The sequence below is a fragment of the Eptesicus fuscus genome, chromosome 7, assembly GCF_027574615.1.
Source record: "Eptesicus fuscus isolate TK198812 chromosome 7, DD_ASM_mEF_20220401, whole genome shotgun sequence".
NCBI lineage: Eukaryota > Metazoa > Chordata > Mammalia > Chiroptera > Vespertilionidae > Eptesicus > Eptesicus fuscus.
Window position 1 is genome coordinate 17,006,328 of NC_072479.1, and position 26,873 is coordinate 17,033,200.

The 26,873-nt window shown below is 42.1% G+C and overlaps 1 protein-coding gene and 1 long non-coding RNA gene across 2 annotated transcripts; both read right to left on the reverse strand.

Moving 5' to 3' along the window:
• Window positions 1-110: 110 nt before the first annotated feature.
• LOC114232308 (maestro heat-like repeat-containing protein family member 1) lies at window positions 111-24,511 on the reverse strand. Its single transcript, XM_054718386.1, has 15 exons — window positions 24,492-24,511; window positions 23,899-24,047; window positions 23,398-23,544; window positions 15,471-15,569; window positions 14,842-14,920; window positions 14,178-14,288; window positions 12,885-12,958; window positions 5,140-5,256; window positions 4,868-4,912; window positions 3,901-4,045; window positions 3,159-3,202; window positions 2,293-2,452; window positions 1,756-1,808; window positions 1,087-1,194; window positions 111-116 (listed from the first exon to the last, which is right to left on the reverse strand). Exons 1-15 carry the CDS (start codon window positions 24,508-24,510, stop codon window positions 111-113), a joined length of 1,356 nt encoding a protein of 451 aa, XP_054574361.1. The 5' UTR covers window position 24,511.
• On the reverse strand, window positions 24,511-26,873 carry LOC129149899 (uncharacterized). Its single transcript, XR_008556696.1, has 3 exons — window positions 26,779-26,873; window positions 25,701-25,863; window positions 24,511-24,584 (listed from the first exon to the last, which is right to left on the reverse strand). It is a non-coding gene; the product is annotated as an uncharacterized LOC129149899 (long non-coding RNA).

A 26,873-nucleotide genomic window follows, 5' to 3' on the forward strand; every position in this document is an offset into this window, starting at 1 on the left:
ATTCTAAATCCTCCAGGATTGTGTTGCTTCAGCTTGAAAGTAGAGATGAAGACAGCTATAGGTTATTTAGGATTTTTTTTTTAATCTTTATTGTTGACACTTTATGAAGACTAAATCTGGATAAAAAAAGAAAAGCTCCCACATTAAAAAAAAACACAAAAAAACAATGAACATGTTCATTGACAATAGTCCATTAAAAGTATGTATGATTCCTAGAAAAAGCATAGCTGAGAAAGTACATAAAAGAGAAAAATAGGTATTATAGAGCTAAAAAAAAAAAAAAGTCACTGAAATTTTAAATGCTGATCAAAATATATTTTAAAAATCTATAACTCTATATACAAAATTAATCTATTGCTATTTCATTTTATTGACCAACAATATCCTCCACATGTGATATGCACATAATCTCCTTTTTCTTGACTTTTAGTAAAACTTCCTGTTATTTACTGTATAAAATAAACACGCAGAATTGGCTCTGGGTCCCTGTCCCTGTCCCTGTCAGAGGACAGCGGTCCCACCCGGCCCTAGCTTTTTCCTAAAAAAAAAAAAAAAATTAAAAAAAACTGGAGTATGTGGAAAAGCCAGGACAGGACCCCAGGCCTTCACCACCACCAACCTTGCATTCTGTGTGGAAAGGAGCCCATATTTCTTCCTCAACTCTGTATCCCCAACATGAAGCACAGTCCCTAATCTATGGGATGCCCTCAAATATTATTTGAATTAACTGCTTAAATATGACTCTAAAATCAATAGTCTTTCCACTGCACACTTCAAGTACAAGCTCCATTCTGTTACAGAATACTGGGAGGTTCAGTGAAGACTACAGATGGCAACGTTCTTGATAAAGCCTAACACGCTAAGCAAATGTAAGACCCTTTGGTATTTCTGTCATGCCAGTGTGACCACCAGTTTGTGGTCCTCTTCACCCCTTGATTCTCAGGACGCAGGAACACTGGTTTATTCTTTCCCCAAGGACTCTTCTCATACACATTTCTGCAGCCACCTGTGTGAGCCCCAGATTTCTTCCACACCACCCTCCACCCTGAACTCCCCCCCTTGCAACCACCACACACCCAGACACACCTGCTCATCTCCATCATCTGTGAAATAACGTATCCGCTCCAAGATGACTCTGAGGAGTTGCTCCTGCCAGCTGTCATCATCAATGGCCACTAATGACTGACTTAAAAACTGAGGAAGAAGAAGGGAGAAGAAGACCACAAAGGACAGTGTGGTCAAGAAGAAGCAAGAGACAGGGGTTATGGTCTGTAAATATGGAAAAAGAGGTGAAACACATGGTGGGAGTTAGGACTGAAGAATGATAATACAGTGAAAATGATGGTAATGCCAATTACATGTGTGAAGAAGCCATTTCCAATTTACAAGGTTCTCTCCTATATCATCCTTTTTAATTCTGGAAGGCAGGAGTTACTTCCATTTTACAGATGAAGAATATGAGGCATGCAAAGGCTAAAGAACTTGCCCAGGGACATAGAGCTAGGGCCCTTTCCCTTACTCCCCCTTGATATAGGGTTGTAAGGTATGGAAGGTGACTCAAGGCTTAGGACATAGTCAGATACTTCGATGCAAGGGCCAGGAGGCAAGGGGACCACAGAAAGAGGTTTGACTGAGCAGGGAGGCCCTTGATCATGGCCTCAGTCCCTGGGGGGCCTGGGGCTATCCTCCCTTAAGATCCTGAAGGTGGGAAAGAAGGCAAATGTGGAGGAAGGGAGGTCTTGGGGGGGTGCTTACACGGAACAGCCTGTCCTCCCAGTCCTCTTGATTCAGGCTCTCCTCAGTATGATCTAGGAAAGGAGAGAGCAAGGGGACCCACTCAACCGGAAGGTCCCAGCCAGGGAGAAGAAAACATTTAAGTACCATGCGGCACTGAGCCTACAAGGTAACTGCTCTCCCTCTTTACAGAGGCTCCAGAAGACGACTGACTGTCCAAAGGTCAAATATACACAGCTGTCCAGTGTCAGAGCAAGGATACAAAACTGGTCTGTCTGTTTCCAAAGCCCACACTCTTCCCTGATCTTCTGCCCATAAGAAAGTGCAGGAGTCATTCTGGGAACCCTAGAGCCACAGAACTTTGGACTGTGTTTCTACTCAGTTCAGAACATTGCCCCCAAAAGCAGAACCATCCAATATCATCTTAAAGGCACAGAGAGACTGGCTCCAGTTCTCCTCACCCCAAGAAAGGTCCATGCTGCACCTCAGGACACCATGTCTTTTGGGATCTGCCCACTGCCCCAGCTTCATTCCTCCCCCTCCTAACCAACCCCTTACCATCTAGTATCTGCAACATCTGTGGGATCACCTTCCTCCACAACTGGCCAACATTGTAGTGAATAACAGGATGCAAAGAAGTGATAGGATGCAGGGCAGATAGTAGCCTCAGAGAGCTTGTACCAAACTCCCTTTCCCTGTAGGGTTTCCGGGAAAACATCTGAGAAGCAAGCAGGAGGCAGAGAAAATATTTAAAAGAAAAGAAGAAAGAAAATGAAAGCAAATCCATAGAATGGTAGAGCTGGAGCTTAGGCCCTGCCCATTATTTGCCACCTGTTGAACTCCTACATCCTCCAAGATGCTCTCGAAACACCACCTCTTCTGTGATGTCTTCCTGACTCCTGGAGACCATGTCAGCCTGTTGCTCTCCTAAGATCCCATTGCACTTTATGTATTCATCTATTAGTACATTTTTATCACTGGACTCTAGATAGCTATTCCCAGACTTATCTTTCCCACTAAGACTGTGAACACCTCAAGGCCAGGTCTATCTTTGTCATTCCAAGTGTTTATAATGTCTAGCACATAATGTCTGGGCTAATAGAGAAAAACTGAAAACAGAGATCCAGTAAGGTATGTGGGCTTGTCCAAGGTTAACAGAGAGCAGCTCACAATACGGTCACATAGGAGACAGGCTAAGCCTTTCCCATGGCCACTTCCCCATCTTCAGGCCTCACCACTATGCTCCTAGGTCCCTCCTGCATGCTCTTTGGCCCCTGTGATCCTGGGCCCTATCTCATAATTCCATATCCACCATAATGCCTGAGACAAAGTTGTAACCAGCTATTTGTGAAATGAGTGCATGGATGGGCTAATGAGTGAGTGGAAGGATGTATGACTGTAGTACTCATTCTGGCATCACTTACCACAAGATGGGTCAGGAATCTCTGCGGTGAAATGAACTGGGTAGCTAAGGTAAAGAGTGGATAAAAGAAGAGGACAGAGTCAGTGCACACTTCAGGATGCTCAACCCCCTGCCTCCATTGGCAACTCCTTATCAGTATTTCAGAGGAAGAGAAAGAACAAAGAGAGCGGGGAAAATCAGTGCCAATGCCATGGGAGCTGTGACATTTTGATTCAGACTAAAACACAAACCATTACATGTTCAGCCTTTAAACACACACACACACACACACACACACACACACACACACACAATGTGATATGCTGAACAGACATCCTAACTCTAACCCTGACTCCCACTGGGGTTAGAGGTCACGGATGGGGTGAGCACAGAGTGAGGCTCCAAGTTAAGGCAAAGGAAGCACTAAGGGTCAGCAATGTGTGTGTATTCATTACTTTGTAATTAACAATGTTTGTACATCTTGACTCGAGTGTTTTATAATGAGGAGTAAAGGCAAGAAAAAATTGTGACTTTGAGAGGCAATTGCTTTTCATTCAAGAGGCCAAATGACCTTAAGCTGCTGCCTTACCCCTTTGCCTTTCTCTTCCCATCATGGCTCAAGCTTGGGACCTACAATCCCCCCTCCACCATCCTCTGCACCCACTCCCCCGTGGTGTCTCAGCCAGCCCGCAACTCCAACACTCCATGCCCACAAACAGACTTAATGTTCACCTCTCCACAGGCTGCCCCACCCTTGTACTTACCATTGAAGTGAAAACTGCTGAGGTAAGGAACCTGGCCCACGGAACGGGCCTTCAGAGCCATTTGTGTGGCTGCCTTACACAGAGGCACGAAGGCCAAGGTGTTGTTGGTCTCACACACCAAAGTGACCAGTTTGGGCAAAGATACCTGGCAGGAGAGGTGGAAAGAATTTCAATGCCAAGCCCCACGTCAGCCCTTCATAAGTCTCCAACCCCATTACCTTGTCTCCCTTTCCTAGAAGGGTATTTGAGGCCTGTATACAGAGCCCCCTTAACCCATTCATATTCATTCTCTCCCTCCCTTCCCTCTTCTTTCTCTCTCTCTCTCCACCGCCTACTCTCACCCCTCACACCATGATGGAAAAGTATAACCAAGGTCCTGATTAAAATTAGAGCAGGAAGAAGTTGACTTGATAGATGAGGGCTTCTTGAAATTTGGAATGTGTGACTTGTAATCACCTTCATTGAGGAACCTTCCAGAGTCAGAGACATGCTGAAGGTCAGGAGGCAGAGCTTACCGGGAGGTAGATTAAGTCTTAATTCCTTTTCCTCCCACAGCCCTTTCCTCAGCTTTGATGCAAATCAGTTCATATGAGCCTCCAAGAATCCCTAGAGGTTGCTGAGAACAGTCAGGGAATATAATCACTCCCTCTTTTATCAAAGAAGAAAACGCAGCTGGGAGAACAAATTATTCAAGATTGTACAGCTAGAAAACTGGCTGATCAGGACTCAGACTCTGGCTTCCAGATTCACACCCAGTGACCCTCTTTTGCGGCACTGAGGACTTCTCAGTGGAACCCCAGGCACTTGTGTGGAATGAAATGGAGGTGGGTTCAGGTGAAAGAGACACCACAAGGCATTAAATGGAGAGGGAAGGTAGGATGCAGTTTGGGTGGGGGGTCAGGGTAGTGATTAGGGGAGACAGGGGAGGAGGAAATGGAGAGGCCCGTTTGGCCTTAGCTGTTTATACCATCTGTAGGATTCTGGAACACATTATTTGGATGTCCTCTTCATTCTAGAATAAGAAAAGGAAAGATTTCAATCCAAAAACAATGCTAGCTAAGTCTCTGTGTTCAAGGCTTCCCCTGGTTCACTGCCCAGGGTTTTAGAGGCCAAAGACCATTCACATGTGCCAGGCATACCCTCCTCTTTCCCTCCTGCTCCCAACCCTGCCTTCCTCTTGTTCCATCCCCTCAGGTGTGCTCCCATCCTTGGTCCCCTCCCTGCCCAGCCCCTGCTTACAGATGGGTCAGACTCCATGATCTTAATGATATAGCTGATTATAGTGTTCCCCTGGGGCAAGGCCAAGTAGTTATGCTGTCCCAGCATCTCAATGAAGTGCAGGAGGACCTTCGGCACCTGTGGAGTCACAGACCATCACATGACAAGACAGGAAGGAATGTCAGGGACTGTCAGTATGACCCTTCATATTCCAGGTATGGACACAGAGGACCAAGGCAGGTGAGGGGATCAGATCTCCTGACACCAAACCCAGTGTGACTCTCCAGCGGGCTCTAGATAATGACAGACCACCAGCCACTAAACCTGACCACTTCTGTACTTTGCCCTGAAGTTCTAACCACTTCAGCTCCCACCACCTTCCTGGAGAAGTCTAAGTACTTACCTTGCCCTCACCTTATTTCCCCAGAGATATAAAAATTAGCAGGAGTGTTGGATTGCGGGAGAATCTGAGTCCAGGAAAGTTCCATGGTCTGGCCTTCCTAGGAAAAGCCAGGAACAAATCCTACAAGTCCTGAGGGCCCTTCATATTCCAGGCGAGGACACAGAGGTTTTGGCACCCCAAACCACTGCTCCACTCCTCCCCTGTTCCCCTATCCTGTGTGATCCAGAACTGAAGCAGTCTGTGTTGTCTCCACTCCTGTCTGAAGAGCTTGTTAAAAAATATGATTTCGGGGACAGCTGAATGCCAGGAGAAGGTGGGGGACTCCTGGACGGGGTTCCCCTGACAGGGCAGCTTCCACAGTGACTGGGTCCCCTCCCGGAGCTACGGGCACAGACAGCGAAATCTCGCCACCTTGAAAGGGAAGGTGGATTTTGTCCGAGGCCTGAAAATCAACAACTGCAGCAACTGTCCAACAGCTGTTTGCCCCAGAGCACCGATCCCAAGGGGTGCGAATTCTTGGACTCAAAGGTGCTATTTACTCCACCACGGAAAGGAGAGAGAGAACTACATAACCAGACATCTGGATAAGAGAGACCATGGGGAGACAAAGAAACAGCCTGCATAAGAAAGAAAAGCAGGCATCACCAGAAAAGGAAGTAAACGAATTAGAGGCCAGCAACCTATCAGAGAAAGAATTCAGAGAAATGGTCATAAGGTGGCTGAAAAGAATGGAAGACAAATTCGACAATATGAGTAAGAACCAAGAGGAAATGAAGAAGAACCAAGAAGAAATGAAAAATGACATTGCTGTTGTAAAGAACTCAATAGAAAGTATCCAGAGTAGACTAGAAGAAGCAGAGAACCGCATCAGTGAGCTAGAAGACAAGATGGAAAAAAATACCCAAGTAGAGCAGCTTCTAGAAAAGAAAATGAAAAAGCAGGAGGAGGGCCAAAGGGAACTTTGGGACAACACAAAACAAAACAACATTCGCATAATAGGGGTTCCAGAAGGAAAGGAAACTGAGCAAGGAATAGAAAAACTGTTTGAAGAAATAATGACAGAAAACATTCTTGATATAGGGAAGAAAAAACCCACACAAATCCAAGAAGCTAACAGAGTCCCAAGCAAAATGAACCCCAAAATAACAACGCCAAGGCACATTATAATTAAATTGGCAAACACCAACGACAAAGTAAGAATCTTAAAAGCGGCCAGAGAGAGACAGAAAGTTACATACAAAGGAACCCCCATCAGACTAGCAACTGATTTCTCAACAGAAACTCGTCAGGCCAGAAGGGAATGGAATGAAATATACAAAGTCATGCAAGGGAAGGGTCTCAATCCAAGAATACTGTGCCCAGCAAGGCTATCAATCAAAATTAAAGGTGAAATCAGAAGCTTCACAGACAAAAAAGGGCTAAGGGAATTTACCACGACCAAACCAGCAATGCAAGAAATGCTAAAGGGTCTGCTGTAAAAAAAAAGAAAGAAAGAAAGAAAGAAAGAAAGAAAGAAAGAAAGAAAGAAAGAAAGAAAGAAAGAAAGAAAGGAAAGGAAAGGAAAGGAAAGGAAAGGAAAGGAAAGGAAAGGAAAGGAAAGGAAAGGAAAGGAAAGAAAGAAAGAAAGAAAGAAAGAAAGAAAAGAAAGAAAAGAAAAGAAAAGAAAAAAAGAACTATAAAGCGAAGAAGAAACACAGGAGTATAGAATAAAAATGGCGACAAATAAGTACCTATCAATAACTTTAAATGTAAATGGATTAAATGCCCAATCAAAGGACATAGGGTAACAGATTGGATAAGAAAACAAGACCTATATATCTGCTGTCTGCAAGAAACCCACCTCAGAAAAAAAGACGCACACAGACTGAGGGTGAAGGGATGGAAAAAGGTTTTCCAGGCTAATGGAAATGAAAAAACAGCTTGGGTAGCGATACTTATGTCTGACAAATTAGATCTCAAAGTGAAGGACATAACAAGAGATAAGGAAGGCCACTTCATAATACTAAAGGGAGCAATCCAACAAGAAGAAATAACTCTGGTAAACATATACACACCCAATACAGGAGCACCCAAATACATAAAAAAACTCCTGGAGGATATCAAGGGAGAGATTAACAGCAATACAATCATAGCAGGAGACTTTAATACACCATTATCACCACTGGACAAATCCTCTAAACAAAAAATCAGCAAAGAAACATCGATTGTAAATGACTCACTAGACCAGATGGAATTAATTGACATCTTCAGAACATGTCACCCCAAAGCCACAGAATATACATTCTTCTCAAGTGCACATGGGTCATTTTCAAAGATAGACCAATTCAAGAAGATAGAGATCATATCAAGCATCTTCTCAGATCACTGTGGCATAAAAGTGGAAATCAACTACAATAAAAACAATCCAAAGAAATCAAACACATGGAGACTAAACAGCATGCTATTAAACAATGACTGGGTTACCAGGGACATCAAGGAAGAAATAAAAAACTTCATGGCAACAAATGACATTGAAAACACAACAATCCAAAATCTATGGGACACACCGAAAGCAGTCTTGAGAGGGAAGTTCATAGCTCTGCAAGCCTACTGCAAAAAACAAGAAACAATGGTAATAAATTACCTAACCTAACAACTCAAAGAGTTAGAGAGCAACAAGAAAAGCCCAGTGTAAGCAGAAGGAAGGAAATAATAAAGATGAGAGCAGAGATAAACAACATAGAGACCAAAGAAACAATACAAAAGATCAACAAAACCAAGAGCTGGTTCTTTGAAAGGATAAACAAGATTAATGAACCTTTAGCCAGACTCACCAAGAAACAAAGAGAGAAGACCCAAATAAACAAAATCAGAAATGAAAGAGGCGAAATAACAACAGACCCCGCTGAAATACAAAGGATTGTTTCAAAATACTATGAACAACTCTATTCCAACAAACTGGACAACCTGGAGGAAATGGACATATCCCTAGAAAAATATAACCTTCCAAAACTCAATCAGGAGGAATCTAAACAGCTCAATAGGCCAGTAACTATTGAAGAAATTGAAGCAGTCATCAAAAAGCTTCCGGCAAACAAAAGCCCGGGGCCAGACGGCTTCACAGGAGAGTTTTTCAAAACATTCAAGGCAGAACTAAAACCTATCCTCCTCAGACTATTCCAAAAAAATTCTAGAGGAAGGAACACTTCCAAAGCTCCTTCTATGAAGCCAGCATCACCCTAATACCAAAATCAGATAAAGACAACACAATGAAAGAGAATTACAGGCCAATATCTCTCATGAACACAGATGCCAAAATCCTCAACAAAATTCTAGCAAATCGGATACAGCAGTACATCAGAAAGATCATACACCATGACCAAGTAGGATTTATCCCAGGGATGCAAGAATGGTACAATATCCGTAAATCAATAAACGTGATACATCACATCAACAAACTAAGAGACAAAAATCACAGTCATATCAAAAAAAAAGCATTTGACAAAATCCAACACCCTTTCTTGATAAAAACTCTCAACAACGTGGGAATAGAAGGATCATACCTCAACATAATAAGAGCTATATATGATAAACCCACAGCAAACATCATACTCAATGGACAAAAACTAAAACCATTTCCCCTAAGAACAGGAACAAGACAGGGATGCCCACTCTCACCACTCCTGTTTGACTTAGTACTGGAAATATTAGCCATTGCGATCAGACAAGAAGAAGAAATAAAAGGCATCCAAATTGGAAAAGAAGAAGTAAAGCTATCCTTATTTGCAGATGACATGATACTGTACATAAAAAACCCGAAAGACTCCATCAAAAAGTTAATACACTTAATAAATGAATTTGGCAATGCAGCAGGATACAAAATTAACGCCAAGAAATCTATGGCCTTTCTATACACCAATAGTGAACTTACAGACAGAGAGACTAAAAAAGCAATCCCATTTACCATCGCACCAAAAAAATTAAGATACCTAGGAATAAACTTAACTAAGGAGGTAAGAGACCTGAACGTGGAAAAATACAGGACACTGAAAAAGAGATAGAGGAAGACGTAAACAGATGGAAGAACATACCATGTTCATGGATTGGTAGAATCAACATCATTAAAATGTCCATACTACCCAAAGCAATCTATAGATTCAATGCACTCCCCATTAAAATACCAATGACATATTTCACAGATTTAGAAAAAACTCTCCAAAAATTCATCTGGTATAAAAAAAGACCCCGAATAGCCACAGCAATCCTGAGAAAGAAGAATAAAGTAGGAGGGATCTCAATACCAGACCTCAAGCTGTATTACAAAGCCACTGTTCTCAAAACAGCTCATTGCTGGCACAAAAACAGGTGTGTAGATCAATGGAATAGAATAGAGAATCCAGATATCGACCCAAACCAATATGCTCAATTAATATTTGACAAAGGAGGCATGAACATACAATGGAGCCAAGACAGTCTCTTCAATAAATGGTGTTGGGAAAATTGGACAGATACATGCAAAAAAATGAAACTAGACCACCAACTTACACCATACACAAAAATAAACTCAAAATGGATACAGGATTTAAACATAAGACAGGAAACCATAAAAATCCTAGAGGAATCCACAGGCAGCAAAATCTCAGACATATGCCGAAAGAACTTCTTCACTGATACTGCCCCTAGGGCAATGGAAGCTAAAGAGAAAATAAACAAATGGGACTACATCAAAATAAAAAGCTTTTTTACAGCAAAAGAAACTATCAACAAAACAACAAGAAAGCCCACTCTATGGGAGAAGCTATTTGCAAATGTTATCACTGATAAAGTTTCAATCTCCAACATCTACAGGCAGCTTATACAACTTAATAAGAGGAAGATAAATCATCCAATAAAAAAATGGGCAACGGACCTAAGTAAAATCTTTTCCAAAGAAGACAGAAGAAAGGCCCAGAGACACATGAAAACATGCTCAAAGTCACTAATTATCCGAGAGATGCAAATCAAAATGACAATGCGGTACCATCTCACACCGGTCAGAATGGCTATCATCAACAAATCAACAAATGACAAGTGTTGGTGAGGATGTGGAGAAAAAGGAACCCTCATGCACTGCTGGTGGGAATGCAGACTGGTGCAGCCACTGTGGAGAACAGCATGGAGTTTCCTCTAAAAACTGAAAATGGAACTCCCATTTGACCCAGTAATCCCACTCCTAGGAATATATCCTAAGAAACTGCAAACACGAATCAGAAAGGATATATGCATCCCTATGTTCATAGCAGCACAATTTACAATAGCAAAGATTTGGAAACAGCCTAGGTGCCCGTCAGCAGATGACTGGATCAGAAAACTATGGTACATCTACACAATGGAATACTATGCTGCCATAAAAAAGAAGAAATTCCTACCATTTGCAGCAACCTGGATGGAACTGGAGAACATCATGCTAAGTGAAATAAACCAGTCCATGAAAGAAAAATACCACATGATCTCACTCATCTATGGATAATAAAGAAAATTATAAGCTGTTGAACAAAAAGATAGATACAGAGACAGTAAAGCATCAAACAGAAGGTCAAATTACAGCGGGAAGGTTAGGGAGAGGTGGGAGAGGTAAGAGATCAACTGAAGGATTTGTATGCAAGCATGTAAGCATAACCAATGGAAACAAAACTCTGGGGGGTGAGGGCATGTATGGGAGTGGGGTGTGGAGGGGGGGGGCAATGGTAAGATATGTACACATATAATACCTTAATAAAAAAATGGAAAAAAAAGTGATGAAAAACAAAGCCCTACAACCAAAATCACTCTAACCAGCAAGGCTATCATTTAGAATCAAAGGGGAGATAAAGAGCTTCCAAGACAAGAAAAAGCTAAAGGAGTTCGTCAACACCAAACCAATATTACAAGAAATGATAAAGGGTCTTCTTTAAGGAGAAGACGAAAGGAATATAAAAAATATGAATAATAAAATGGCAATAACTACATAGCTACATGGGTTTAAACTGGCTGCATAGCTACATGGGTTTAAACTGCATAACTACATGGTTTTAAATTATCATAATTATCTAACAATTACTTTAAATGCAAATGAATTAAGTACTCCAATAAAAAGACATAGGATGGTTGAATGGATAAGAAAATAAGATGCTTCCATATGCTATCTGCAGGAGAGTCACTTCACATCAAAAGACACACAGACTGAAAATAAAGGAATGGAAGAAGGTATTTCATGAAAATGTTAACAAAACAAAAAAAGCTGGAGTAGCAATACTTATATCAGACAAAATAGACTTTAAAACCAAGGCTACAAGGAGAGACAAAGAAGGACCCAGCAATTTCACTTTGGATATTTATCTGAAGAAACCCAAAACGCAAAATTGAAAAGACATATACATCCATATGCTTATTGCATCATTATTTACAATAGCTGAGACATGGAAGCAACCTAAGTATCCATCAATAGAGGAATGGATAAAGAAGAAGTAGCACATATATACAATGGAATATGACCCAACCATAAAAAAAGAAGGAAATCTTGCCATCTGCAGCATGGATAGAGCTAGAGGGTATTGTGCTGAGTGAAATAAGTCAAACAGAGAAAGGCAAATGCAATATTATTTCACTTAGTTGTGGAATCTAATAAACAAAATAAATGAACAAGCAGAACTGAGACAGCCTCATAGACACAGAGAACATTTTGGTAGTTGGCAGATGGGAGGGGAGTGGGGAAATGGATGAAAAGGTGAAGGAATTAAGAAGTACAAATTGGTAATTATAGAATAGTCATGGGATGTAAAGTACAGCATAGGGGTCATAGTCAATAATATTGTAATAATTATGCGGGGTGTGAACTAGATTTATTGGGGTGATCATTTCATAAGGTACATAAATAAATGTCTAATCACTAGGATATACACCTGAAACTAATATAACATTGTATATCAACTGTAATTGAATAAAATTTTTAAAGAAAAGAATATATATATATATATATATATATATATATATATATTTCACTTCTCAGACTCCATGCAAGATGTGTTGTCTCAGGACTTCTCTCCCTGAGCAAACTGAATTCTCTGGGGGCAGAATTAATACCTTTCAGAGCTTCACGTCCCTACTGGGCTCACCACAATATTGCCCACCGAAAAGGCTCAGAAAATATGAAGGAACCACCTGTCCACTTCTCAAACCTTTCTCAGGTTTTGACAAGCCCAAATGTAACCCATGGGCAGAAAAGCCTGAGACCAGAAGTAGCTTGGCAAGGGTGCCTTACCTGTCTCCTTATTCCCCCAAACCTTCCCCTCTCCATTTTACCAGACCCCAAGTTCTCAAAACAGCAATTGTCCTCCCAGCCCGAACATTCTGCCATTCTGCTCACTGGTTTGAGATCCTCCTGAATCACCAGAATGGTTGAATTCAGCACCACACGCTGCAGCTTCTCTGTCTGAGGCACTAGAGGAAAGACAGACAGACATGAGGAACGGGGAGGGGGGGTTGAGGGGGTGGAGGGGGCAGGCAGTGGGGAGGTGGGGGAGGTGTCAGTCTCCTCCCTCCCCTTTGTTGCTTTGTGAGACATGAGAAGAACAGACAGATAGGAAGGAGGAATTTTAGATACAGTCCGGCTCTTCAAGGCCAGATCAAACCCGAGAGACTATCCCCTCCACCCCCCCGACACACATCCCTCTGCTTCAAACTAGACTAAAAAGTGACCTAAAACAGTATTTCATCAAGCTAGCGCTTGAGCTTCAGCCCTTGACAGGCTCCCACAGCTGAGCACACAAGTCTGCCTCACTGGCCATGCTGTCCTGCTCACCCTCTGCGATCTCAACCTTTAGAAATGCCAGCACTGCTCTTTGTCTGTGTGAATTCCTTCTGCTGACTCAGTCTCCTTTCTGCTATCAGCACAGCTCCTACATAGAGTCTATCCCATCTCCTGACTGACGCCTTCTCTGCATTCCTGTTGCCCATCGCCATGCTCACATTTAAGTAACTTATCACATATTATCCTGTATCCTGTTGCTGTGTGAACAGTCTCATCTTCCCTACTTGACAGTGAGCTCCTCAGAACAGGGACCATGTCTTATTTATGTGTGTATTTTCTGTGCCTCGTTCTGTGTTAGGCACACAGCAAAGTTTTGATGGACACTTGATTAGAATTAAACCTACACTACAAGATATGTTTTGCCCATTCATTCTCACCTAAAATGCCTAAAGGTAGGAATTAATGTTACCTACATTTTTGTTTATAATCCTCACCCAGGATTATTTTAGAGAAAGAGGAGGGGGGTAGAGAGAGAGGGATAAACATCAATGTGAGAGAGAAACATTGATCAGTCACCTCCCATATGCCCCCGATCGGAAATATACCAGCGACCTAGGTATGTGCCCTGATTGGGAATCGAACCCACAGTCTTGCCATAGGATGACACTCCATCCAACTGAGCCACCCAGCCAAGGCACCTCCATTTTTCAAATGAGGAAATAGAGGTACAGACTAAAAGTAATCTGTTCCAGTTTGTACAGCTAATAAGAGTCAAAACCAGGATTTGAACCCATTGAGTTTATATTGAGCTTAAAACTGTGCTTTTAACTACTACATGGGAGTGTCTGCCCCAGAAAGGAGATTTCCTGAGCAAGAAGATCCCTAGGACCAGGCTCAGTTCGTACTCACATTCCTGGAACACGTCTGTGAACGCTTGAAGGGCAGATTCTATCTTGGCTGGCTCAGTGGACTCCATGGCTGACAGTATTAGGGATACCATCTGATCCTGGTATAACTTGGCTATCAGAGGGCATGAATACATGGGAGTCAGGGGTATGTTTAAGTGGGAGGTGGTGTGTAGAAGAAAATCATGCTCACAGCAAACCACTGATGCCATGAGCTGGGTAAATTAGGATCTATTAGGTTGGAGAAAAGAAGGAGGAAGAAAGAGAGCCAGTGTTTGCCCAGCATTACCATGAGCTCAGCATGGGGCAGATGCTTTTCGTGAGCTAGGCCTGTCCCTCCCCTGCCCCACCATGGGCTCTCCCATTAGGACAGAACCTCTTTCGTGACCATCAGTGCTTTAATCACATTATCACCTTTCTGAGCTCAGGATCACCAAAGGAGAAAGGGAAGCCAACCCCAGGGGAAGGCAGTGGTAACAAAAGGGATAGAGAGGGGACAATGCCTATGCCCTTTGAGATTCATTGAATTTCAGGCAAACTTTACATGGATTACTTTGCATCTTGTCTGAAGGACAGAAGCCCATCTTGTGAACCTAGCACCCCAAGGAGTACAAAGTCTTGAGTACCCAGGGACAAGTATCTGGGGCTGGGAAAATGTGTTAACTTACCCAAGATGTAGAAAGCCCTCAGGGCGAGGCTGCAGTTCTCCACAGAGTGAGGATCTGATGGGTTGACTTTTGCACTCAGCTGTGGGGAGACCAAGGCCATCAGACCCGGGAGCACTGAAAAATCAGAGGCTCTGGGCATGGATGGAGAAACTGAGGTATGCAGCCAGAAAAAGCGTGGTACTTGCCCATAAGGAGAATGTGAAAATAGAACCCACAATACACCTACACAGCCCCAAAGGAAAGAAGACGTGGCCAGCAAATACATGGAAGGTAACACCTTTTTGCAAAATGTTCAATTGTCCTCTTCCTACTCTAGGCTGCAACACAGAAGGCCTGCCATTTCCCACAGGCATAATGGGGCGGTTTGGACTCTCTGCCCTTAACCAGTTTAGAGGGAGCAACAATGGCCTCCACCCCAAGAAACATACAGGAATGTATGCAATTTACCTCTTAGAGAATATCCACTCTGTGACCAGAATCCAGGCAGTGAAGCCTGAGGTGTGTGCAGTTACGGTCACCATGAGAAAACCCCAGGGCCGAGTGGAGGTTGTGACCTGGGCTGCGTAACCATCACCTCCACAGAAGAGGGGAAGACCAAGCCTGGGATACTTCCAGCCTCCAGCACTCACCTGCTGGAACAGCATGCCTGTAATGTTTTTCAGCTGGGATTCCAAGTTTATACCTCCGCAGCCGCTGAACGCCAGAGCATTCACCAGTTGGCAGATACACTGTGTGTGTAAGGAGAGAGTCAGCCACTCATCCAGCCCTTGCCACAGCCTCAAGGGGAAGCCTCTGTCCTCAGGTCTCCTCTCAGAAGGGGCCCAATATATTAGTTCACACTGCTCTCTTGTATCTTTTCAGGAAGGCCCAGGGGCTAGTTTTTCCATAGGCAAATACAGCCATGACCTGCTCCTCCACCTCACCCAAGTAACCTCATTATTCCATGGTAACTTTTAGAGCAACTCAGCATTGCAGGTGTTGGCTGACTCCAAAGAAGTAGGATAAAGAAATCATGGCCAAAGAACTGGTTCTATTGTTCTGACGTGCAAAATTTGGAAAACCACATTTAAAATCCTAAATATCTAGTGGATTGTATTGTTTTATGGGTTTTTCTTCTCACTTGTGTGAGAGGCTACAAATTGCCTCAGTTTTCACATGTGTAAACAGTCCATTATATTTTTTAAAAAGACAGATTTATTGATGTCTAATTGTATATAATATATAATTGTATATAATAAAAGGGTCATAGGCACATCAACCGAACAGCAGAAGGACTGGTCACTATGATGTGCTCAATGCAGGAGCTGCTCCCTGGTGGTCAGTGCGCTCCCACAGGGGAAGCGCCGCTCATCCAGAAGCATGGTGAGCACAGTGGCAGTGGCAGGAGCCTCTCCCACCTCCAGGCAGCCCTAAGGATGTCCTACTACTGGCTTAGGCCAGCAGGGAATGGCCCTAATCTGGCAGTAGGACAACCCCCAAGGGCTCCTGGACTGCAAGAGGGCGCAGGCTGGGCTGAGGGACCCCGTCCCTTACCCCGAGGCCCCCCTCCCTTGCTGAGTGCATGAATCTTGTGCACTGGGCCTCTAGTTGATATACTGCACATATTTCAAGTATACTATTTAATAAATGTAAACACCCTTGTTTAACACCCTTGAAAACCATCTCCACAGTTAAGATAATAAGCATATCCATCACCCCCAAAAGTTTCCTCTTGTCTCTTTGTAGCCCCTCTTGCCCTCCCCTCGGAACAACGTTCCTTTCCCCAGGCAACCACTGATCTGCATTCTGTCACTATAAATCTCTCACTTACTTTTTAAAAAACTGCCAAACTGTTTTCCAAAATGGTTGTGCCAATTTACAGATGTATAGTGGCATCTCAGTGTAATTTTAAATTTTTCTAAATGATTTTATCAACTTTTCCTGTGCTAATTTGATATCCCCATATCTATTCAAAATTTTTGCCAATTTTTAAAATATTTTAAAATTTATTTTAGAGAGGATGGAGGTGGGGAAAGAGGGAGAGGAAGAGAGAGAGAAAGAGAAAGAGAAGAGAGAGAGAGAGAGAAACATCTATGTTTCTAAACATCTAAATTTCACATATTTCTCTATGTGAGAGAGAAATATCAATCAGTTGCCTTCCACAAGTGCTCTGACCAAACCTAGGATCAAACCAAAACCTGGATATGTATCCTGAATGGAAATCAAACCCACAACCTTTTGGTGCACAGGACAACGCTCCAACCAACTGAGCCACACAGGCCTGGGCAGTTGTTTTTTTAATTTTTTAAATTGCATTTTGAGAGTTCTTTGTATTTTCTGGATACATATGTATGATTTGCAAATATTTTCTTCCAGTCTGAGACCTGTCTTTTCATTCTCTTAACTACTTTCAAAAACCAGAAATTATTCACTTTTGAAGGGTGGAGAGGGTGAAGGGGGTGGAGGGATTGAACAAAAACTTTAAAATAGAGCAAAAAACTCATGAAAGGGACAACAGTGTGGGGATTGCAGAGGGATGGGGGACAGGGAGGTTGCGGAGGTTATAGGGATGATAAATGGTGATGGATGGAGACTTGACTTGGGATGGTGAACACACAATACAATGTTCAGGTGATGTGTTGTAGAATTGTGCACCTGAAACCTGTATAATTTTGTTAACCAATGTCATCTCAATAAATTCAATAAAAAGGGAAAATTTTTAAAATTATATTAAAATTAAAAAATAATTATTCACTTGGATGAAGTCTAATTTACTTATCCATTTTTTAAAAATCATGTTTTATTTTTTGCCCTGGCCAATGTGACATTGTCTCAGGCACTGAAAGGTTGTGGGTTTGATTCCCGGTCAGGGCACATACCCAGGTTTTGGTCTTGTTCCCTGTTGGGGGGCTTGCAGGAGGCAGCCCATTGAAGGATCAATGTTTTGCTCCCATTGATGTTTCTCTCTCTCTCTCTCTCTCTCTCTCTCTCTCTCTCTCTCTCTCTGTCTCTCTTTTTAAATCTTTTAAAAACAAATAAATAAAATCATGTTTTATTTTTCAATTACAGTTCATAACCCAGTGATTAGACATTAAATAACTTGCAAAGTGGTCACCTTGATAAATCTCATAGCCACCTGGCACCATACATAGTTATCACAGTATTACTGACTATATTCCCTGTACTGTACTTTACTTCCCATGACTATTCTGTAACTGCCAATGTGTACTTCTTAATCCCTTCATCTTTTTTACCCATCCCCCACCCGCCTCCTATCTAGCAATCATCAAAATGTTCTCTGTATCTCTGAGGCTGTTTCAATTCTGCTTATTCATTTTATTTTTTAGATTCCACAAATAAATGAACTCATATGGCATTTGTCTTTCTCTGACTGACTTATTTCACTCATCACAATACACTCTAGGCCCATCCATGTTGTTGCAGATGTCAAGACTTCATTCTTTTTATGGCTGACAGTACTTTTCTTTCAGTGTTTCAAAGGTGTTATTCCACTACTAGAGACAAGATGCATGAAATTTGTGCAAGAGTAGGCCTTCCTTCTCCCGGCTGCCAGCACCGGCTTCCCTCTGGAACCCAGGACCCGGTCTTTACTCTGGCCGCCGGCAGGCACTCGAGACCCGGGCTTCCTTCCAGCCCTGGTTTCGTCCGATGGACATCCAGAATGATGTCTGGAAAGATATCCTGTCTAATTAGCATATTACCCTTTTATTACAGATCATCTCGGTTCCATTGTTTTCATTCAGAAATCTATTATTGTTATATTTATTCCTCCATATGAAACATCATTTTGTGTACTTAAGATTTTCTCTTTTCAAAACCTATCCTTCTCAAACTCTTCCAAAAATTTGAAGAAGAGGCAATACCTCCTAACACATTTTATAAGGCTAATATTACCTTGATACCAATACCTGGCAAAGATAATACAAAGAAAGAAAACTACAGACCAATATCTCTGATGAACACAGATGCAAAAATCAAAAACAAAACACTACCAAATCAAATACAACAGTACATCCAAAAACAGAATGTATCACGGTCAAGTGGGGTTCATTCCAGAGGCACAAGGATGCCTCAACGCATGCAAATCAATCAATGTAATACATCACATGAGCAAAAGAAAGGATAAAAATCATATGATCTTATCAATAGATGCAGAAAAAGCTTTTGATGAGATACAACATCCATTTATAATTAAAATACTCAATAAGATAGGAATAGAAGGAAAGTACCTCAACTTAATAAAGGCCATCTATGATAAAGCCTCAGCTAATATCATACTCAATGGTGAAAAACTGAAAACTTTTCCTCTAAGATCAGGAATAAAACAAGGATGTCCACTCTCATCATTCTTACTCAACATAGTGCTAGAAATCCTAAGCAGAGCAATAATGTATACAGAAAACACTAAAGACTCCACCAAAAAGAAAAAAAAAAAAACCTATTAGAAACAATAAACAAATACAGTAAAGTTGAAGGTTACAAAAAATCAATGAGCAAAAATCCATTGCCTTCCTGTATACTAACAACAAAACTTCAGAAAAAAATAAAAAAACAATTCCTTCTGCAATTGCAATCAAAAGAATAAAATACCTAGGAATAAACATAATAAAGAATGTGGGAGGCCTAAATACTGAAAATTACAAGGCATTATTAAAATACATTGAAAAAGACAACAAAATGAAAAAATATTCCATGTTCATGGATAGGAAGAATCAACATAGTTAAAATGGCCATATTACCCAAAGCAATATACAGATTCCAATGTCATTTTTTAAAGAAATAGAATGAGAAGTGGTCAGATTTGTTTGGAACCACAAAGGACCCCAGATAGCAAAGGCAATACTGAGAAAAAAGAACAAAGTTGGAGGTATCACGCTACCTGACTTCAAATTATACTACAGAGCTATGACCTCCAGAACAGCATGGTACTGGCAGAGAAACAGACACACAGATCAATGGAACAGAATAGAGAGCCAGGCTATAAAACCACATGCATATGGACAGGTAATTTTCGAAAAAGGAGCCAGAAACACACAACAGAGTAAAGATAGTCTCTTCAATAAATGGTGCTGGGAAAACTGGAAAGCCACATGCAAATGAATGAAAGTGGATTACAGTTTGTCCCCACGTACAAAAATTAATTCAACAGGGATCAAAGGGGGTGGGGAGAGAAGAGGGAACTAATATATGGTGACACGGGAAGATCTGACTTTGGGTAGTGAGCACATGGAGCAATATGCAGATCTTGTAATACTGAAACTCACACCTGAAACCTGTATGTTCATGCTGACCAATGTCACTCCAATAAATTTAATTTTAAAGAAATCATTTTTTCTGTTTCACTGGTTTTGAGAAATTTGATTGTGACATGATTTGGAGTAGATTTTTATTTCTTGTGTTGGGTTCATTGAGTGTGTTGGATTTGTAGGTTTACGCTTCAGATTTAAAAAATTTTCAACCACTATTTCTTCAAATACATTTTCTGTCTCTCCCTTTATGAGGGGACTTGAATTGCACATAAATTAGGCTGCTTAAAGTTGTCGCATGCCTCACTGATGCTTTCTTTTTTTAATTTATGTTTTATTGATTTCAGAGAGAAAAGGAGAGGGAGAGGGAGATAGAAACATCAATGATGAGAGAGAATCATTGATGGGCTGCCTCCTGCATGCCCCCCACTGGGGATCAAGCCTGCAACCTACGCATATGCCCTGACTCAGAATCAAACTGTGACCTCCTGTCTCATAGGTCGACGCTCAACTACTGAGCCACTCTGGCCAAGCTGATGCTTTCTTCTTTTTTTTTTTTTGTTTGTTTCATTGTGTGTAATTTCTATTGCTATGTTCAATTAACCAGTTTTTTTCTTTTGCAATGTCTAATCTGTCATTAATACTATCCAGTGTTTTTCATCACAGATATTCTAGTCTTTAACTCTAGAAGTTCAATTTGGGTCCTTTTAAAAAATATTTTTCCTGGTTTTTACTTATTTACTTAATCTTTCCACTAGTTTTTAATCCAACAGAATCAGTTATAATATCTGTTTTAATGTCCTTGTCTGCTACTTCTAACATCTGTGTGAGTTCTGGATCAGTGTTTATTTTTTTTTTCTCCTTATTATACGCCATATTGTCCTGCTTCTTTGCATGCCTGGTGATTCTTAAAAAAAATTAATGTGACTTATTGTAAAATTTTAATGTGACTTATTGGGTATTGGTTACTTTAGTATTCCTATAAATATTCTTGCATTTTTCCTGGAACACAGTTAAAGTTACTTGAAAATAATTTGATCCTTTGGGGTCTTGCTTTTAAGGTTGGTTAGACAGGACCAATAAAGCATTCAGCCTACTGTTCATTTTTCTCCCCAACCCACCCATCTACCTAACATCCTGTGAATTATGAGTTTTTAAGACTGTTTGGTGGGAACAGATACAAATGTTGGCCCTGTGTGAGTTCTGGCTACTATTCTTTCAAGTCAGGGGGTTTTCCTCACCTGAAAGCATTTCCTCACACACATGGACTATTTAGTATTCCACCAGTAAACTCCAGCTATGTTGGTCTCCCTGGTCTCTCATTGCTATCTTCTCAACTCAGAAAGTTCATCAACTTTTCCTGGGGTTTCTTTCCCTCTGCCACTGACTGGAAATTCTCTCAAGGAAGTAAACAGGGGCAATAGTAGAGCTTATGCCATGTCTCTCCTGTCTCTCAGGGACACTATTCTTTGTTGCCTGCTGTTCAATAGTTTGAGAACCATTATTTCATATATTTTGCGTAGTGTTTTAGTTGTTTCAGAGAAGAGAGTAATTATGGCCTCAGTTACTCCCTCTTTGCCAGAGCACAAATCCCTCCACTAGATTTTAAATATTTAACATTTCTTCCCCTTGGTTTGCCTGATGGACCCCCAAATAGGGCCAGCCTCCCTAAGATGAGCTGGCTAGTGCTAGTTAATGTCCAAACAAATTATACTATAGACTGACAAACATCTCAATTCTTAATCACTATCCACTGGAGTGATAGAGAAGGAGAGAGAAGGAGGAAATAGCCAAAACATTTCCACTGTCCGCCAAAATGTAGGATAGAATCTCTACCCGCACAATCTGCAGACTAGCAGAGAGGTTACAAATGATATCCTCTAACTGGCTAATTGATTACACAGACCAAACCTCTGTTCCAGGTTCAGAGACCTTCTCAAAGGCAACATGCAGACACGTGACAAAAGGGAAAGTACTAGTAAATGAGAGACTGGCTGTTCCACTAAAGGAGAAAGATCAGAGCACATGCATGAGGAAGGTCAAATCTTCATATACAAAGGAAAGTGAATTTGAGTTGGTAGTGCAATGGTAGATCACAAACGGTGATCCCTGGAAACTTGGTGCTAATGGGTGTTGCACTAAAACAAAACAAAACAAAACAAAATTCCTCTTGGAAATTTACAAATGCATATTAACATGTTGAGCAACCATGAAAAATGTGCCTTTCAGATGTCTATTCTGGAGGGCATAATAGACCAACATCTCCAACTGCTTTACTCTAAAATCCATCACTGTCTAAAACTGAGGCTAGATTCCCAACGGTTTCTCCCATCCAATGACTGGGTATGGCAGGTCCACTAAAGCAGGCCTACATAAGCAAGATGTAGGACTTTTCCGATGGGTAACATTGGCTCAATGACTCCCTGTTGGCATTGAACTTCCTTAGAAATACACTATAATCTAAGACTCGCCTTTCTTCTTCCCTTCTCCCCTTTATTCTCTCCTTCCCCTTCTCCTTATCAATGGGAAGACCTACTACTCAGTCTGATGGCTCTCCAGCCTCCTATGGCCCCTTCCCTGTGTTTTTCCTCACAGGTGTTCCTCCAATAAATCTCTTGCACCTCAATTCCATGTTGGTATCTGCTTCTTAGAGGACCATACTAACTCACATATTGAAGATTCAGAGAAGTCCTAGAGTTAAGAAACTTGTTTAATTTTAAACTCAGCATTTCCCACCTATTTTACTAATTAACACACCTTCTTTTTGTGGAATACTCATTAGAAGTTGGGGGAACTCGGTTTGAGAAATGCCACTGAATTAGAAGGAAGACTGATTCTTAACAATCAGAAAATTTGGGTTCTGGTTCTTGATCCTCTGTTCATAAAAATATCTAATATGTGTATAACATTTATATCACAGGCATAATCACAGGCCCTTAAAACACCTGGTCCCTGGTGTACTCACACCTTCTACTGGTTTTTCAGTCAAGCACTATGTTGCAGATATAAGTAAGTTCCCACACCAGTTGACTTTAAAATAGGGAGGTATTCCAGGTAGGCTTGACCTAACCTCATAGGCCCTTTAAATTTGGGTCTAAAGGTCAGAGACAGGGAAGTTAGAGAGTTTCAAAGCATGAGGTGAATTCAACAAATGGATATGGCTGAATTCCAGTAAAACATTCGTTACAAAAATGAGCTTCACAATGGATTTGACCTATGGGCCAAGCTTTGCCAACTCCAGCATTAACTACTCAATAAATATGAAATACATGAACTAGTCAAATTTCCTTCTCACTCACAACCCAATCACCTGGGAAATGTAGAAAGGTGTCACTTCCATGGACATCAAAATCATTAACAATCGGGTTAACCGGTTCACTTGGTTCTTGAGTTTGGATGGTGGCATAAGGAAGAACAGGTGGCCCATTATCAACAGAACCTGCTCTGACACCTGTGCCTAAGGAGATAAAGAAACTTGCATCAGCAAAGGGATGAAGGCAGACACACCCTCAGGGGTTTTGCTTTATTCATCTTTGTATGACCAGGGCCTAGGATCATGCCTGGAAAATGAGAGTAATCAATAAATGTAAATCACATACTTAACAAATAAGTGAATGGACAGTGCAGTGTTTTTTTTACTCTATATTTTTCAGGAGAATGGGAAGAGGAGATTGAGCAGAATCACCTGCTGTGCCAGAAGACCCTCGTGAGTCAGCCTTCTATCAGCAAGTGGACAAACCTGAGCCCACCTTTGGCTCAAGCCTTACTCCTTCAGCCCATCCACCCAACCCCTGTTATCCCCCACTCCCACCTTGTCCTTGCTCTTCAAAGACCAACGGTTGAGGAAGACGCGGAAGGTGGTGTAGGCCTTCATGGACATTTCCCTTTGAGTAATGCCCATCACCTTATCATCCCAAGAATCCAGGTGCTTCTGGGCACTGACGACCAATCCGTAGAATACTGTACGGAGAGAAGGGAGTCAGAGCTTCCCATCACCTTTCCCTTCCCACAAAGTAAAGCATACGCACCTATCAGTACAGTCCTCTCCTCCCCAACCCAAAAAGGACTTTGGGGGTCCTGTGCTGGGAAAGACCAACCTGTCCATCACCTTCCCAACTATCATTCCTTTCTCACCATACCTAGTTCCAGTGTAGGCAGGGAAAGCGAAAGAGAAAGGCTGTCAACACCTACAGCATCCCTATCAAGTTTGCCCATTGCCCCAAACGAGGCCAAGAAGGGTCAGATGGAGAAGAGCATCTACTCACATCTGGCCTGCTCTCAGCCATCACTGCCCCTTCCATAGACTTATGGGATCCAACTTCAGAGGGACGCAGTCTCTTCCTGGCCTTCTTTCCTCCCTCCCTGATTCCAATTAAGCCTTCCCCAGACCCTCTTGACCCTTACCATGACATATCGCCAACATGTCATTCTCCTTTTGGGCCAACCTCAGAAGGGGCAGGATATATCTCCATATAGAACCGATGAATGAAACTGTATCTGGGAGGGAGAGTACAAGAAAAACATCCCTATCCCAGGGAAAGAAGCTTCCCGCCTTAGTGTACAAAATCTTATGATTAGGGACCAGGAGGTTTGGGTTCTGATCCTAGCTCTGCCTCCAAAGAGTCTGGAGAGTCCAGAGTAAGATACGTAATTTATCCTTATTTCTGTGTCCTCAACTGTTAAATAGGACTACAGTTCCTAATGGCCCACCTCACAGGGCTGTTGGGAAAATTAAGCTCAATAATGGATGTTAGCACAACATACAGATGCAAGGTATTGCCACACCCTACACATGCACACTCCCCTCCAAGGACCCTTATGAAACAGAGCTGTGCTGCCTGGGGCTCTTCTCACTGTTCTCACGTGAGAACATTTGCCCTGATTAGATCAAGAGACACTTTTCCAGCTTCTGTGCCGGGTCCTCTGAGTTTGCTATGCAGCCCACCCATAAGCCTTGTCATTTTGAACCTAATGCCTGGAAGGCCAGCTGACTTCCCACAACCTCTCTCTGGCCCAAACTACAGGTGGTAAAGAAAGGGCAGGGTCTGTTATTTGCCTGGTGACTTGATTTTTCTTCACACTTTGTGACTGAGGGAGGGGAATAGAATGGGTAAGAGAATTAATGCTGTCACCAACAGCCACCAGGATGGAGATTGCATGGTGATTCTCTGCCTCATCCTATTACACTATTACCTTCCAAACCTCTAATCAAATTCAAAACCTCAGGTTCCCCTAAGCAGAGCACTCTTAACTTCTCTTTTGCCCCTCCCCACCTCTGTTGAATGGGTGCTTTCTATTCAGCCTTCCCTCAAGTTCCCCAAGTCTGACCTCCAGCCCCACAGTCTCCTGTGCTTGAATATGCTCTCCTGTGCCACTCCTAGTCTCCAGGAACTCCCTCCTGAGTTCCCATCAGTCCCACAGGGATGCTAGTTTGCCCCCTCCCCTCCACACACACACACACACACACACACACCCATGACTAAACTAAGTGGAGATATACAATGAAAGGAGTCAGAAGAATAATGCTATACTCTAAATTCCATGCAGCACCCCCATGGCCAGATGCCCCTGTTTTTTTTCTCAGGCTAACTCTTCCACCACGGGGAGCAATACCTTGGGAAAGGCTTATCTTCCCCACTGCAACCATGAGGCTCCTTGGGGGCAGACAGTATATGTTCGGTCTGTCCCATAGCTTGACAATGATCATTTCTGGAAAATGGGACCCCAGAGCCATTAGGACTGAAGCGAACATCTTCTCCAATTCTCCCTTTGTCTCCTGGAAAAAGAAAGACTAAGTGTTCCAAGGCTAATCTCCAAGAGCAGTCCCTCAGTTTCTGAGAATTGGCTTTGGTCAGTAAGTGGTTCTCCTCTACCTAGAGGGCAGTAAATATCCTATCGCATCCTACAACCCCATTCAACATATACCTTCCCCATGATAGAGGGCAAGAACTTCCTAGAGTGTGCAAGAGGGCAGGAAATCAAAAACTCTGCAAAGTCTCTGGGCTTGTGTGTTGGGGTGGGAATGGGGCTTGGTATTGCCAGTGCACAGAGCTTTCCCTGTAGCAGCAAGGAAAGGTGGGTAGATTATCGAGGAAACTTTGAAAAGTTCTTGAAGGGTCATGATCTTGATCAGGAAACAGGTGTGCCAAAGAAGGCAGGTAAACTGGAAGACACCTTGTATGTAGACAGTTAACCAAGAAAATCAGAAACCAGATTTACCTGGTACCAGGAAATTTAAGTACAAAAGTATCTGGATAGATGAATAGGTAGAGGTCATGAATATACAGTGCAAAGTTGGGCAGCAAGTGGGTGGATTTAAATAGGTTAGTAAATAAATTGAGATGATTAGCTGAGTTGCAACACCAACGGTGACTGCCTAAGATATCCCAGGAGGAGGATTAGGACAGGTTAGATTTTGAGGCCCAAAGCCTAAATCCTTTCACCCTTTCCATCTCACTTCTTTCACCTTATCGCCTTACTTCATTACTTTATCTTCTAGGTCACAGTTCTTGAGACATGTTCAGGGTATAAGACATAGGGTCTAGTAAATTGTTTAGAAACTTGAGGTACTCATCTCCCAGATACCACTTAATTTCAAAATGTCATCATCCATCAGAAAGGAACTCCTGGCGTTAGGCCTGGAATCCTTTCTTCCCCCACAGCCCCCAACCCACAGGCATGGGCTCCTCACCCTTCTCCTCAGGTAGTTGATAAGGACACCTGTAATTTTCTGGCATAATGTAGTAGGCATCTTAGTATTTAGAATTTTGACTTCCAGTAATTTGA